General features: G+C 39.6%; 1 protein-coding gene and 1 long non-coding RNA gene across 7 annotated transcripts in view; one reads left to right on the forward strand and one right to left on the reverse strand.

Annotated features, from left to right (window-relative positions):
- CYTH3 (cytohesin 3) overlaps positions 1–12,458 on the reverse strand; it is a 51,204-nt gene extending 38,746 nt beyond the window's left edge. The window contains exon 1 of one of the 3 annotated variants that reach the window (XM_075767206.1): positions 12,198–12,458. In XM_075767206.1, coding sequence (XP_075623321.1) covers positions 12,198–12,228 — 31 coding nt within the window. In that variant the 5' untranslated portion in view covers positions 12,229–12,458. Of the gene's footprint in view, positions 1–1,638; positions 1,777–3,641; positions 3,676–12,197 lie in introns of those variants that run through there. The other 2 variants (XM_075767208.1, XM_075767209.1) reach the window with 2 other exon arrangements.
- Positions 12,459–12,492: 34 nt separating this feature from the next.
- LOC142603940 (uncharacterized) lies at positions 12,493–16,066 on the forward strand. Of its 4 annotated transcripts, none has more exons than XR_012837832.1 (3): positions 12,493–13,031; positions 13,284–13,381; positions 13,564–16,066. It is a non-coding gene; the product is annotated as an uncharacterized LOC142603940 (long non-coding RNA). The 4 variants fall into 4 exon arrangements; XR_012837831.1 differs by having other exon boundaries at positions 15,593–16,066; XR_012837830.1 differs by having other exon boundaries at positions 12,493–13,381.
- The last annotated feature ends 595 nt before the right edge of the window (positions 16,067–16,661 follow it).

Genomic DNA, 16,661 nt, shown 5'->3' on the forward strand with positions numbered 1-16,661 from the left:
ACAATTAAACTGAAAGAGATTCCTTTAGGCTCTTCACAATTCAAATGAAGATTATAACCCTTAAAAATTGGGAGAAAAGAACTTTGATTACCATTCTTGCAAAACAAGGATAAAATGAAGTAGTACTGCTTATTTAATCACTGCAATGTCAAAAAAAAAAAAAAGAGGGAAAGCAAATTATTTGCCTTGCATTAATTTATAATACTATATTAATAAAGAAGATAAAATAAAAAGAAGGTAAAATAAAAGACTCTTTGGGAGAGGAAACAATCTGATCAAAGCCTGAACACAGGTACAAAATACACATCACCCAACGGAGTAAAAGAGGAAAGTAAGTGCCATCATTTGCTTAATTAACAAGAAGAAGAAACATATGTCAATTAAAAAAAAAAAAAATGGTTGCAGGTTTACAAAACATATTAACAGTGAATTAATTCAGTCACCATTCAAATAGTATCAACTATTATGTCATAGACTGCGGCAGTCCTGCCACTGAAACAAAACTTCTTCATTCTTACAACTGGCATTGGTGACCACGCTCAAGAACTCCAGAAATTATTACATTTTACATTGCTATATGGACATCATCAATATTTTTGCATTGTAATTGATTTGTACTGGAAGTGTTTTGCCTTCAAAGCACACTGTTTTGTCCACATTTCACATCCACTTTGAAGTCACAGATCAGCTCCTACTAGCTCAGGAAGGAAAACAAATTGTTGTGGCTGTTATGTTCTAGGGGCAAAATGCCAGGCTGTCCGGCAGCCAACAGACCAACCACAAATCTTCCTTTTTTTTTTTCCTTTTTCTTTTCTTTCCCCAATAAAAGAATTAATATCAACAACCAATTAAGGCAAATGGAAAGGAATGCATTAATACTGTCCAGGATTATGCTCGAGACAGTAGTTATGTTTTAAAATTCCTTTCACTGTAACTAGTAATGGGCATAACTTACAGTATTTCAAGCTAGCTCTTCCAGTCAATTAGGACTTATAATTTGTATTCTATTGTTATTAAACTTATTAAATTAGACTGGCATAATTACAAACTGATTGAGTAACAACATTCAAAAAACTTGGAATAATAGTAAAAGAATTCTGAAATTCAGGTAGCTATTGGATGGACTCCATCTGCAAGTTAAGTTTGGAAGGAAGGTTTGGAAAGGAAGCAGATATCTAAAGGACAGTGCATTTCCACACTGGCATCACTGGTCTCGGGTAACTAAGAAACAGGATGACTGGTACACTATAAAGAAACTTGAGAAACATGACCTTTTTTACACGGAAAAAAACCAAAACTGCTTTGAAAGAAAAAAGGATGCATTATTTTGATCACCATTAAGTATTCTCACCATTCCGTACACCTGCTGTATTGCTCATTTATTTTGTTTAACCTCAGTCCAAAGCATCGTCTACAGAATTGGAAGCACCAAATATACCAAAGGTAAATCAAACTCTACAGAAAAACATAAGGCTTCTCCCGTCCTTACATACTTTGGCTCTGTAAAACAAAGGCTAGCGAAACACAGCATAAATGAAATTAGTAAAAACAAAACTGTTAGATACACTCCACATTGCAGCATTATATATTGTACCAATACTTTAAAGAGAGTAAATAATTTTAACTAAAACCTTGTACCATGAATGAGAAACTGGTATCTTCTTCCGTAAGTAATCTAAAAGAACAGCCACCTTCCCACTCCAATCGGTTAACTTCATTTCTGTTTAAAAAAATAAACTAAGAACTCTTAGATGACTTGAAGTCTACAGCAAAATCCGAAGGCGTTTAAGTATTTCAGTATGGGATTTATGGCAGAGTTCTGAAATGGATACTCCTAGTTCCTGTTGCTTTTACTGGAATATTTTTATAGAGAGTCACTTTTTTCCCACCCTACCCTTTTCCTTTACTGAATTTCCACACAATAACTTAGATTTGACCATCACCGGACATCTGAACAACAATAAAAAAAGTTACAGCTGGATCCTGTATTAGTCCCAGCTGCACAGGATCTTTGGCTGCCTTCAGAAAACAAGGGAGCCAATAGGAAAACAGTAGGAGAACTTCTTTTAGCAGCTTACCTTCGAATAAATTGTTTTTCCATGTGCTACTACCACAAACTATTTTACTACTCAATGCAAACTGAAGTTATTCTTCCTACTTTTCATCTCTTTTCTAAAAAAAATTACAAAAAAAAAATAAATTCCTTCTTCAAAAACCTTTACTACAAAATGCCAGAAAATAATCATCTCCATATGGCCTTTCAAGTCTAACATACCACAATGGATATATCTGCCAAGTCCACCCACCCACAGGCTCCATAAACTTTAGAGTATTATTTGTACTTAATTTGGATTACCAATTTCACCCAACCTTTCCCCTTTGTAACACACGTTACTTTTCCAGGCTTACAACACAGGTAGAAAATACAGAACAAAAATAAGTTTTCAGCAAAATAAGAACAATAACATAACATATACTCTCCTTACTTTGGATATCAGTGAATTCACAGTGGAAGGACTTAAACTAGTCATCTTTCTATGTTTGCTCTTATAAAATATCATCTAATCTTTTAAAACATTCATGTGATACTATGTCATTTATTGGTATAAGACAAAAACTAACCATTGCGGTCTTTCCAACTTACATTGCACAAAATGAGAGTGAAGAGAGTCACATGTATTTTGATTTAAAAAAAAAAAAATCATTGGGGTGGGGAAGCTTCCTTGCAGATATTTAAAAAAAGAAAGTTACTATATTTAATGCACAAAAATCCACTTCCTATAGCCAAAAAAATAATCAACTCCATATGCTCCATTTATCTGTCCTCACTAAAATATCTACAGCAAACCGAAATGTCACAAGCTGCCTAGAAAGGTTGACCTCATGTATACATAGAGGGCAGGCAGGCTTAAGACCCAGTCTGAGATTCCCAGATTACAGACTTAATCAGCAACACCTACATGAAGAACAAACTAGTCACATACCTGAAACCTTTTAATCTCTCCCTTCTGTGACTGCAAACGACACAATAGGCATTTCTCTAAACTTTGCCTCTGACTAACCTTGGCTACCAGTTTCAACTTCCACTTAGGAAACAGTTTCTATACAAACTGCAATTCAGGAATAGCAGGAGAAATGATAAGAGATGGTGGGAAAACAAGCACAGATATTCTCCCTGTCCCTGATGAATGTTGGACACTGCTTAAAAATGTTGTAAGTACATGACACGATAATTTTAATAACTGAAATGGTGGTACAGTAGGTCAAAACTGACTTGCAGAAGAGCAAGTTAAATTATAATAAAGTTCTATAAAACAAAAAAGTTACTTTTGAGACCATAAATATATACTTCCATAATACGAACTAACCATTTAGGTGTTTATGTGACAGATACCACATGCAAAATGAGTTTTCCCCAATTAGTATATACTGGGGTTACAAAATGCAAGAAAACCAAGGATTACTTCAGCCTGATAGAGGCTCTTGAAGGTATATGCCTGAATATTAAGGATTTGGTTTGGATGGATCCCAAACAGAACCTTTTCTGTTAAAAGAAAGAAAAGGAAAAAATTAAAAATTAGAAACAAAAATAAGAAAAAAGGGAGAACCACAAAACCATATATAGACATACATTCACCTACCCCACGCAATAACATCCATAGCGCTATTCTAATGGATCATCAGCCTGCATGGTTTGTACCCAGCAGCTCCTGTGTGGGCAATCGGAAACAGCTGAGCACTTTATATGTACAACAAACACGTGGGTCAGGTCCATTTGGTCTTCTCAAGGAGGACTGGAACCAAGACCCTGTCCTGTACACATTAGGACCTTCACAGTCAGAGAAAGCATTTAACTTGCAGGGTTCTTCCCAAGGAACAGAGTTTCTCCCTAACAGAGCCACCACCTCTTCTTACAGCCACTTGGTTTAACCTCAACTAAATATGCAGCAGCTTTACAAATTCAAAAATTGCATTTGCAAGTGGTCGAAGTTGTACTCTGACAGACTACACAGCCTGGTGGGAAAATTCCTCCTTGGTGTATTAGAATGACTAGGCAGGAAGTTCATTAGTCCAAACTTACATGAGCAAGAAAGAAAAAAAACGTATTTGGAATCTGACTACTGAATACAAGAAATACTGCTTCAGGCAACAATAATTCCTTATTTTATAATATGCAATGCAATTACAAATGTCCCTTTTGACAATTCCCCCTCTCTTGTAGTAAGGCAACAGGATCTGTTTATGTCAGAATTTGACCCTACAGACAACACTGCCTATGAGATAAACAAGGATCTTATTAAGGAACACGATATCTACAGTACATGAAAGCAAAAATGTAGCAGCAAATAAAGACTCTTGAATACTTGGAATTAAACAAGAAAACAACCTGAATAGTATTTTGCAATATGAATCAGATAGTAATAAATAAATAAATAAAAATATACATCTCTGTGCTAGAAGTTACACCGACTATTAATGACGCAGTTGTATAAAAACTTAGAGGTGACTCATTGAATGATTACATCTCACGGTTCCTCTTAGAGAAAACAGTAAGAGGCAGTTCCCCTATTTGCACATGCCAATTTTTTCAGCCTTTTTTTGTGCATGCACGTCTGTGAGAACGAGAGAGAGCACAAGAGAGATCGGACATATTTCTTTTCCTACCCATCAACTCCTTCTGCCAAAGTATGCCTAGCGTAGCACTCAATTTCAATCTAATTTGACTGAGGAGTATATTCGTACGAGCTGTGTGAGAACCAGTAGCTGGGTAGAAGAGCCACTAAAATCAATTCCCACAGTTACTGTTCAGCCTCTTCCATACCCTGAGAGTCAGCAGACTTGCATTTCATCATTTTCATACAGCATTTTTTGTTTGGTTAAGAAACTCAAGGTATTTAATCTAAAAATCAACAATGGTTTCTCCTTTTGTATTAAAGTCCCACATCTGCAAAGAACAGCAGCAGCTCCTCAAAATCCAACCAAGCCCTTGGATATCATAGCGAAAGCCAGACTTCAAATCAGATTCAGCTTTCACAAATTAACTGATCTTCAATTCTTGAAGAATTTTTTTATGGAATTCAGAAGAATTATTAGTTAATAGTCTTGCAGTAAAATCTATCCTTACTGGTACAATTTCCATTGGGTTGCTAAATAACAGTATGAGGTCCACAGTTCTTCCACATACCTGCCATAAGGTAACTATTTCTTCTTAAATAAACGGAACATCTGAAAATGAGGCTTGTTAGTAAAACTATGCCAAGAAGCCCAACCTGTTGAAAAATTAGATCAAAGATCTTTAGTACTCCATATCCTGGATGAGATTCTGATTTGGATTTTGCAAGCTTCCAGCATACGACATTTCCTGTTAACTCCATGAGATCCTACTGAATTTGTCAAATGCTTTTTTTCCTAGGAAATACTAGGTAATGTTTGTGTTTGCCTTTTATCATGTCAACTTTTATTGGAAAACCTACCCACTTATATCATACCTATGTGTAAGCAGATATCAGAACTTCAATGAAATTGTGGAAGCAGCTATGTATCACTTTATTTTCCTTAAATAAAACTTTATATTACCAAATAATGGGTTTAAAGAACCTCAGAAAGTAATGAAATAAATGTGACACAGATGTTCACCAAAAAAAAAAAAAACCCCAAGAATGTTTTTACTTCATAGCAACCAAATAGGTCAAGCCATTTCCTTCTTCAGGCAAATCTCAGAGGACCACAAAACACATGGTTTTCTAGTGGATTTTGTGTGTCTATCCCACTAAGAGGAAATACTGCTGTCCAAAAAATTTGCAATACTAAGTTTTCCCATGAAATTGTTGGAATTAAAAGAAGGAAGTCATATGCAATTAAAAACAATTTGCTAGATGTTATACAACTGGTATAATTAAATACACTTTTACTACCTAAGTCACATACCTTTCCCATACTACATCTTGCTATAAAGAATACACAGTGAAGAAGTCAGAAATGCCAACATTATGGCTGTTCACATATTTTTCCTTTGCTTCTGTAAATCTTGAAGTAAAATACCATGTGTTCTTCACTTCCATGGGATTCCTGCCTTACAGCTCTATAGGTTGACAGGTTTTTCTAATAAACCAGCTGCTAAGTAGTTATTTTTATCCTCTGCGAATGAAGTACATGGTCAATGTGTCCAAACTCTTCATTAAAATAAGTGCAATCCTTCAGTACATACTTAAGTACTCAGGAACTACACGGAGACAATGTGAAGCAGACATCATTAACTATCACTTTACTTTAAAAAGAAGGAAAAAATTCATATAGATTCATTCAGCTATCACAAAACACTATCCTACATGCTGACTAGTCCCACGCAGAAGTCCACAGAAAGTGTCATGTGTGATTCCATAACTGATTAAATCTATTTGTGCATTCGAACAGGAAAATTAATATTGCACAGGAGAATATAACTTATTTCATAACACTGAGATTGCAAAAGTGTTCCCATACATTTGGATTGCCCTTTTACAGCCATTTTTATTACAACTGCCTACAGACTATTTTTTAAGGAAGACTAAATTATACCATCTAACTATTTACTTGTCAATAACCACTCGGGATGTCAGTGTGTGTCCACAAACTTCAAAAAAAAAAGGCAGTGGGTGGAAACAACATTAAGAGCTCTGTTTTAGACTCATTAAGCTTAAGATTACAATTACGCAATTTTCAGATGTCAAACAAGCCAACATTTTAGCTGGGACAGATGGTACTGGATCCAGAGCACACAGTATATGCTGTGAGTCATCAGTTTAAATACGATAGTTCAATTTTTATTTGCAAATTTGATTACCTAGAAAAGAGATGTAGAAAAGAGCATTAAACCAAGCACAGGGTCCTGCAAACCTTCACAAAAAGTTGGAAGCAGAAAGATCATCCTCCAAAAGAAAAAGCGATTAACAAGATTGGAGGGGAACGAGGAGAGAACAGTCAAAGAAGCCAAGAAAGAGCAAGATTTCAAAAAGAAAAGCACAGTAAACAGTACTAGAGGCAGCTGGCAGGACAAAGAGGAGGAAGGGAATGTACCAAGTACAAGGGGTCAGGACAAGTGTGGAAGGGACCTGGGATGAACCTGGAGGAGATACTCTTCAGACAGTGACTGCAAACAGCTCACTCGACGACTTTCAACATGAAAAGGAGATGGGTTGGCAGTTCAAAAAGTAAATGGGGCCAAAGATGGGGTGTAAAAAGAAACAGACTAAAGCAGGTTTGCATTGGGAGGGAAAGGAAGCAAGCAAAAGATAGCAGCAGATAAGATGGAGCTACAGTATCAGCGAAACAGTTTAAACCTTTTAAAACCTTTCTGTTGTGCTAGGAAAGGAGAGACTTATAGAACAAACAATGGCAAGCAGAAGAAACCGGAGGAAAGCCGTGACATTATTTCATTCATTTTCCCTTGAAAAAGTGTTCAAAATCCTATAAAGAAAGAAGGGGAGGCAATAAATATGACAGAATTAAGAAATTCAATGTGAACTGCAGAATGTATCGTGGAAAACAGTGTGCTGCCTCATGATCTGCAGCCCCTCAACTGGTAAAAGCTCTTATAATTCCATTGATATTAAAAGATTGCAATATCCATTCAGCAACAGCAGCACATGGGGAGCCCACTTTCACGTGGCTATTACTATGATTCCCAGACATTGTTCTGCAAAGTACACTCTGTTCCTGTAAGTAAATCCTACAGCTTTCTTTCCTAGATGTAACAGCGCGCACAGATGCTATGTTATAGGCATACTGTTCCACTAAATCCATGGCATGCTTATGCTGCTGAGCACAAGTCACCAAGTACCATTACGTAACAATACATCAAGTTTGGCAACCGACAACATCTGCAAATTTTATCAGCAAAAATTTCGTATCTTCTTTCAAGTCACAGCTAAAAATACTGAACATAAGGCTAAGAAAAAAACTTAAAATGTTACCACAATTAACAAGCCTATTTTCCGATACCATCCAAAAACTAATATTTACAGCACAATTATTAATATTTTTGCTATGGCATTTTTTATTACAGTGATAACAGATTAAATGTGTTTTGGGCTAACAATTAACATACTACTGAGCTGACAGGTAATATCTACAAATGTGAGATTAGTTTAGCATGAAGAAATATTTATTCAGCAAAAAGAGACTTAGCATCAAGTTCTGCTGGCTGATAGCAGTTGTATTTATGTCATTTAGGTTTTTGTGTTCTATCTCTGTATCTGCTCTTTTTCTCTCCCTAAAATCAATCCGGGTGGTTAGTCTAACACTCAGGTGCATTTTTATATTCTTGGCATTTCCCTGGAGTGTTATTTAAAACTACAAACTGTCCTCTAAAGAACTTTTGGGACAACTTTTTAAAACTACCAGTACAAGTTATCCACTTTGATGGGTACAGAGCAAAACATATTTAACATTCTTCTGTGTCAAAATACATTTCTTATTTTATGACCTTCTTTTATTATAAATAAAACATGCAGATTTAGTCTTAAATGCAGAGCAAATGTCTATAACCACAAGGAGGCCACATGGACTCTCCTATCTCTAACATCTACATTTGAAAGATACTACACTGGGAAAAGAACAGAAGAGATCAGGCTGCTCATGTCTGAAAGTGACAGATATATATATAAAATCAATTTTAAAACATTTTTTCTAAGAAAAATCTGTGGGGTTTAACATTTAACAGCTTTTACCTATAAATGGATAACTGCTTTGCCCTGCAGAACAGAAGTCATTTTGCTAAATCTGGTTTGGCAGTAAATCCATTCTTCTGAGTCCTCTGCGAGACGATCTGGTCTCTCAGTCTAGTTTGTCATGAACGGCTGTCTACATAACAGAATCAACGTGCTACCTGGCACCATCCAGAATCAACGTGCTACCTGGCACCATCGCTGGCAAGTACGGCCAACAACTAACAGAGCTTGGCAACTGAAATGCTCTCTCACCCTCCAAAAAAGCTTCAAAATTCAGAAATAAAGCAGAGAGTTTGGGGAACAGTAGGGAAACCTCACTGCCATAATTAGTGCTATAATTTTGCCTATTTATCAAGTAGAAGTAGGATTTAAACCTTTTGGCGTGAACTTGGTAAGTACTCAATCTTGCAGTCATTTCCAAGAGGAATACAAAGCCACTGCACAACTAGACTCAAATTCAGAAAAACAAACAGAAGTACTATCCTGCGCCTCCGGCACAAAGTGACCCACGCTGACTGTTGATGTATCTCGATGTTATACAGAAGACTGCTTACTGTTTAGCAGTACGCAACTATACCACCTGCTGCCAACAGCACTACTCAATGTGAAGATCTCAGTTCAGTGGTACCACCACCATGCAACAGTAAGCATGTAAGAAAAGCCTCAGTCAAATCACAAAAGATGCGGTTTTAAACCAAGTGAGGAGAGGGAGGAGGAGAAATTTCCTGGATTAAGTGAACCACAGAGATATTTTCACCAGAACACAAAAGAAGGTTGAGAAAACACCAACTGACTCGGATCATATCGCATCAATAATCCATGCACAGAGCCTCTGCTGAAATCAATGGGAAGCTTGTGCATAAGTGGATTGTATGATATAAACGCATGCGCCTATTCAGGGCTCCACATACAAAAGAGAAAGTGGTAGTAAGAACAATTCCCTTAATTAACATTTCTCTTCCATCAAGTGCTTCTAAAATAATAAATCCTAACCTTACATAGCTCTGTTTTCATTCACAGCTTTTACCAGAGGTGGTAAAAAACTGACCTCATTTGACAAATAAGGGAACTGAAGCATAGGATGCAAATTAAATCGAAGAGCAGGGCAGCAGGCAGAACTGAACTGGGAATAGCAGTTTGCCTTCTGAATCACAGTTTAATGTCCTAGATATTTAGATGCTTATCTAGTTCAAGTCTCTAATTAGGGTGATTCTGTGCAGTCCTCAAATAATTCTGCATACTTCCTAAAGTACCTGTGCACAGCAATATGCTTATCTCTATGAGTTTCCCACTCAAGAATGTCAAATTTTTGAGGATCGCAAATGTCCTACAGAGGTTTCAAACACTGGACTGCCCTGGTCAGACTCCCTTAGTACCCCACAGTCCCACTACTCAGTGGCACTGAAGGATTTTTAAACTGGCTGTCAAATCCACACTTTCCTCACGCTTTCTATTGTTAAAACAAACAAACAAAAAATCCCTTTCAATTCAAAATACCAATTCATTAGCTGGAAATGACCTAACTAATCCTGGTGTTCCAAACTGACAGCGGTTCATAAGAAAGAGCCAGACTATATCTCTGTTCAATAAAAAAGTGTAATACTCACAAGAAGCCAGTGTAAAACATCAAATACACTGACTGCAAAAAAATTTCCAGTGTCACTAGTCTACAATTGTTTTACAATGAAGCCAAGGAAGGAGGAACACAAACTATACTGTAGTTTGACCCAAAAAACCTAACACGTTTATTAATGCGATATGAAGTTATAAATAAAAGAATAGTTTCACTTGCAAGCTAGGTGAAAATTTTACTTCCCCTATAGAACCCTATAGAACTATTATTTTAGCTAAATACAGACTGTCTCCTCCCCAGGTCCTGAGTATTTTTCCTCTCATGAAAATCCAACTTTGAAATGCTTAACACCTTATGAGAGATTGATTCAGCAATACATCCACTTTCTACTTTACATCTTGCATGTGATCAGGTACTACATTACACGGGGTTAGTGCCAATAACAAGTACGTTCATTTCCCTTAACTACAGATGCAAGTCCATAATACTGTGAAAATAACATCTTTTGAGTTGAATAAGCTTTCTGCTCTTTACAATTACAGTGCTCAACTGTTTTGAATAATAACTTTTCAGGACTGGCTTGTTTTGTCTTTTATTTTCCTTTTTCAGATTTTTTTTTTAAAGAGTTAGGTCTATCACTGACAAAACGAGCAGGAGAAGTGCCTGCTGAGAAACGGCCACATTTCCAGACGACTGCTTGAAGAATTATTTTTCTGATTCATCACAACATTTTTTTTTCAAGTTGTCAAAACAAATACCACACCCACTTGATTTCCGAGTTCTGGGTAATTATATTTAGAATTAGCAAGCACTGTGCAACTATTAATCATACAAGGTTTAGCCCTTCCTTTACCTATTTAGAAATAAGCCAGTGCATTCAAATGCAGTCTGTTTAGCATTTTATTTAAGAGATACCCTCATCACCTCATTCTGTACCACCACCACCGACAGACACAGTGAATATAGGGCAGTCCATTCAGTCAATCCTCTGCCCCAAGGCAGGATCAGCTGCTCCTGAGCCACCGCAGCCACCATTATCGCTGATGATACACAAGAACTGGTTATTTCAGGCAGCAGCTTTACGCGCTCACTCACAAAACACATTATAAATTAAAGGAGGGAAGCGTGTTGCAAGTCTGTAATGCCTTAAACTGGGACGACGCACAAGCCGGTCTCCGAAAGATAAAAATTAAAAATAAAAGCTCCCCCAAGATGCGAGTCCGGATTTTCTAAAAGTAGTACCTGGCAACATTAACTCCGCTGCCTTTAAAAACAGTTCACCTTGTTTAAACTGGATGAACCACCCCGTCACTATCACCGAGCCTCCATTAAGATGACACACACAAACAGAGCCCTCGCAGAGCTTAATTATTCTTTTCACTGCTCGTACACTGCAAGACAGACTTTCCCCCCCCCCCCTTCCTTCCCCTCTGCCCAGCGGACGAGCAGCTGCACGCAGGGAGCGCAGCGATGTCGCGGGGCTGTCACCGCGGCGGGGGGACGGGGACCCACCGCCTGCCCTTCCCTGCCGCCCCCTTTCGTGCCCGAACCCGGCCGAGCCGGCGCAAATCCGCCTCACCCCCCTCCGCCCCCGCCTGACCCTTCCCGGGCGCCCGCCGCGGGGCACAGAGTCCCCATTGTGGCCGCCGACGAAACGGCCAACCCCCGCCGCGACGTTACAGTCGCTCCGCTCGGGTCGGCCCCTCAGCGCCCGGGGGGATGCCGGGCAGGACGGGGGCACGGCACCGGCGGGCAGCTCCGCGCGGAGGGAAGGGCGCGGCGCGGCCGCAGCAAATGTCACGGCCTCAGAGGCGGAGGAGCCGCCGGGCGCCCCGGCCGCGAGTGCGCGTTCCTCACGCCCGTGGAGGCCAGGTGAGGGGCCGGGTCCCCCACCCCGCACAATCCCCGCCACTCACCGCCGCCACCTCCGCCGCCCTCTTCGTCCATGTTGGGGCCGCAGGCAGGGCGCTCCGCAACGGCCGCGGCTGACGGAGGCCCGGGGCTCTCTCCACTCGCTCGGCGCCCCCTCCGCGGCGCTCGGCGCCTCGCGGCCGCTTCTGCTTCTCCTCCACCACCGCCGCTCTCTGCTGCCGCGCTCCTCTGCCCCGTCCCTCCCCGACCAGCCCTGCCTCAGTCCCGGCGGCAGCCGCCGCCTCGGCGCAGCCGCCCGCCCCTCTCATGTGACCTGAGAAGGGGCGGATTGGGGGAAGGCAGGCACGGCCGGCCCTGCGCCACCACCCCCGCCGCCACAGGGTCGCCGGCCGCCGCCGCGCTGCCTCCTCCTGTCAGGGGGCGGCAGCTCCCTGGCCGTACCCTGCGGCGTAGCGGGGAGCTCCCCCTCCCGTCTTCCCGCCTCCCCTTCCCTCCCCGGCAGGTTTCGCACGGCGCGGCCTGGCAGCGTTGAGGCCCCTAAAACAACTTTCCCGGGGGTTGTCAGGGGCCGTTAGGGCGGGCAGGGGGTGGCCGCGGCGGGAAGGGGGCGAGAGCGGCGGTCCGGGAGCAGGAGGAGCCTGGCTTGCGGGACACCCGCTGGGGAGCAGCCTGAGGGCGATGGCGGGAGGGGCTGAGGGGAGCCGTCGAGTCGGTTGGGTTTCATGTCGATTGGGGCTGTCTCTTGGGGTCTGCGGTAGCCAGAAAATGTCTACAGAGCCGCTGACTCTTTTGGAAGGGGTCAAGGGAGGGAAAAGGGCGGGAGGTGACAGGAAGGCGAGGGCCCGCTGGCCTGAAGCTGCATCGTGAAGGAGGATGAGGTGGGTTGAAGTCTCTGAAAAGGAGTCTGAGGCATATGATATTTCTGCATGTTTTCTGCGGATTCTTCCTTGCTCCTCGTTCTTGAGTCCAGTGCGATGCTGAAGGGGTGCTGAGTGCTTCCCCTGCCACGGGCGTCCTGAAGAGCCTTCTGTATAAGTGCATATTAGTTCCCCATATGCGGTGCAGGGTTTTGTGTTGGTGTGTATTGTTTGTGTTGGTAACAGAAAGGATTTGCCTACTTACTGCCCTAGGAGTTAAAGTATCTGTGGGATTTCTTAAGTCTTCAGTAAAGATCTTCAGTGAGATACCACAGGAGTCAGGATATCAGCAGCCTCCAAAGTCTGTAAAGGTAAGCAGAAGTGTGCTGGCACAGACCACTCTTCCTTCCTTGCTTTCTTCCTTCCTTCTCAGGCACCACCCCTCTTTATTTTTTTAAAACCTTTGGTGTCAAAATTTTATTCAGATAGGAAGCTGTGGGAGGAAAGGGTCAGCCAACAGGAAAATATCAGGTTTTTCATTTTCCTCTTGTAGGCTGGCATGGGACAGAGCACCATAGAGGAAGCTGTGTTGGGAGCGCTCACCTCCTGACGCCACTGCTAATAGGTGGTTATTACAGCCCATTTTGCTGAGACCTGAGGTTTGGCTCTGACAGCTGCTCTGGCGATAAAGTGTTTTACCTCATCTAGAAATCATAAACATTACAAACCTTTAAAATACTCCTCTGTATTTCATATTTTAAATTAAACATTGTTATGAGTTTAGTAAGCTAGTGTATCAAAAGGTTATTGTTACATAAAACAGAAGCATTACCTTGGTAAGAGATTTATTTTGAAATGTGTGTCTGTAAAGTACAATTGCAGGACAGTTTTAAAATAAGTCTGAATGCAGATGAACTGACAGTGGGCTTTGAATATTTTTGCTCACTGAGCAAACCATTAATTTACGTTAGAGGGGACTCTGGTTCATGAGAAAAATTCTAATTTTATAATTGATCACAGATTGTTTGCTTTCATTCCATCTGTTGTTTTACACCTTTATATATATTCCTTTGTTTTGTTGCATTTGTTCGTCAGTATCCTTCCTTCCTTCCTTCCTTCCTTCCTATACATTTGCTATAAGAAAAATTCTAGTGCAAAATAAAAAATAGTCCAATCACTAACTCTAATAGCAGAGAAGAGTGAGCTGTGGAGAACAGTCCTTCTCCCACCAATTCAGGGCAAAATTCCTGTTGACTATGGAAGCAATACTATGTTTTAAAATTCTCCAAATTAATAGCAGAGATACAAATGCTTTTGTGATGCAACCAAGATATGAAAAACAGGTTGTCCTAGTTATAATTGATCAGATGGGATATTTTACATAAACTTTGTAGTGAAATCAGACAATTCCAAACTTGTGAAATAAGCAAAATGTTCTTCATTGTGACTTCATTATTAACTTGAGGAAAATTTTCAGTATTTTGCTTATTGAATGTGTAGCTTACTCTGTTGTAACTTTGAAATACATGTCATTCAATATCCTGTCGAGGAAAATCTGTTCTTTCTAGTCCCATTTTATTAAGATTACTTAACTTATTAATGATACATAGTACAAAAGAGTATTGAAATTATAGTGTCTTCTTCAAGGCTGTATGTCTCTGAAATTATGGCAGATATTCCTTAAAACTCAAATTTTCATACATATACACATTATATATGTGTGTGTGTGTATGTATATATACACATAATATTCATATTGTATATATTATAAATAGACTTACTTTTGCATGGACCTGATCCTATAAGTGTTCTAGACATAAAACCATTAGTTCTGCCTAGAAGGCACGTACTGGACAAAGCTGTTTAATCTTCAGGTGAGATGTGTGATAAAAGCTTTTAAGATCAAACCTGTTACCTCATTGTCTCATGTCTGGCTATAAACCTAGCCAGAGGTCAGGAATAGATTTTTTGAAAATGTACAAAATCAACTAAAGAATTACAGTCATAGTTCTACATCGTTGCTATAGTAGTTCTTCCCCAGCAGAACTACTTTATAGTTTTTGGTAACTCAACAATAAACTATTTCCTACTCATGTGAATAATTCTCTCACATCTACATTGTTTTCTGGAATTTTGATCATTCTTCTTTTTTGAAATACATAAGAATTTTATTTTTCTCTCCATATTAATAAGGGTTTCAATCAACAGTTTTCTGAAGATTGTTTGATCTTTTTTTCTTTCTTGCAGTCCCTTCTGTAGTCATAGCACTATTTTTACCACAAGTATGTTTTGCCAGTTTTATATCCACAAGTCTAATCTTCTGTGTTGGAAGAACTTCATAGTCTGTCATTCGTGTAAATAATAGTCTAATAGCTGGTCTGTTTAAATTATTTTTAGGGGAAAATTGGGCTTTCTCCAAAAACTGCTTTTGACAGGGTTGATTCCTTAATGATAAATGTGGTTATTTGCTGAATTTTCAGGTAATACACTTTGTCCTTTTTTTTCCTCTTTGGATAGTTTAGTATCTGTTTTGATTCAGTTTCCACTAAGTAGTAATTTGTCATGTCATTTTTCATTTTAAGGGGTCAGAAGCACATCTGTTACAACATTTGTCCCTACACAGAGAGTCAGTGAAGACAGCTGAATCCCTTACGTCATATTTTTGTGCTCTAAAAGGCTCATTAAATATTAATCCATTTCTATGGATTTCAATTTGAACCAGATTCCAAGTAGTAGCGATTGAAAATTAAAATTACTCTTTACCCCCCCTTTTTATTTTTTTTACCCTTATAATCAAGTAATTCAGGAGTAGGAAAGCCCTGTTGGTTTTCACATCCTTTCCTCAGCAAGAGTGGATTCCCTTTTTTCTGGATTGCTTTTTATTGGTTAGTGGAAATTCTGAAAAACATCTTCATTATTCATCTTAAATTTACTTATAGAAAGAAATAAGCTTAATCTTACCTTGGTAAGTTTCCTCTTTCAATGATGTAAATGTTTCAGTGATGTAAAATTCCATTTTATGATGATAGATTTAATAAACTTTTTATTTCTGATTAGAAGCATGAGCTATGATCACGTTCATTACTTGGATAGTAATTAGAAAGTAGATAGTAATATTGTATTCAAAGATAAGAAATACAATTCTGAATTTTCTCAATGCAGAAAGAAAGAAAGTAACTACCATTGTGCCATGAGACTAGATGCCAGTATCAGACACGGGAAGATGGAATAGTGTGCTGTACTGTTGGAAGGAAGAAAATCTTTGAAACCTTATTTAGGGAGGTAGTCACCCTACGTGCAGGTATCCCCATTTCACACGTTCAGTCAAGGCATCACTAATTTCCAAGTCTGGCTTATTGTGACTTCTGTTAGATTTGATAAGAAGGATTTTATAGTTATCCTTAAGGAGAACAGTTAAAGACACAAACATCTGTACAGTCTTAAGAATACATTCTTAAAGAACATAGATAAAGAATATAGATATATGTAGTGGGTTGACTCTGGCTGGATGCCAGGTGCCCCCCAAAGCCACGCTGTCACTGCCCTCCTCAGCTGGACAGGGGAGAGAAAATAGAATGAATGGCTCGTGGGTCGAGACAAGGACAGGGAGATCACTCAGCAATTACCTTCACAGGCAAAACAGACTCGACT

Source organism: Balearica regulorum, chromosome 15 (assembly GCF_011004875.1).
Source record: "Balearica regulorum gibbericeps isolate bBalReg1 chromosome 15, bBalReg1.pri, whole genome shotgun sequence".
NCBI classification, from domain to species: Eukaryota; Metazoa; Chordata; class Aves; order Gruiformes; family Gruidae; genus Balearica; species Balearica regulorum.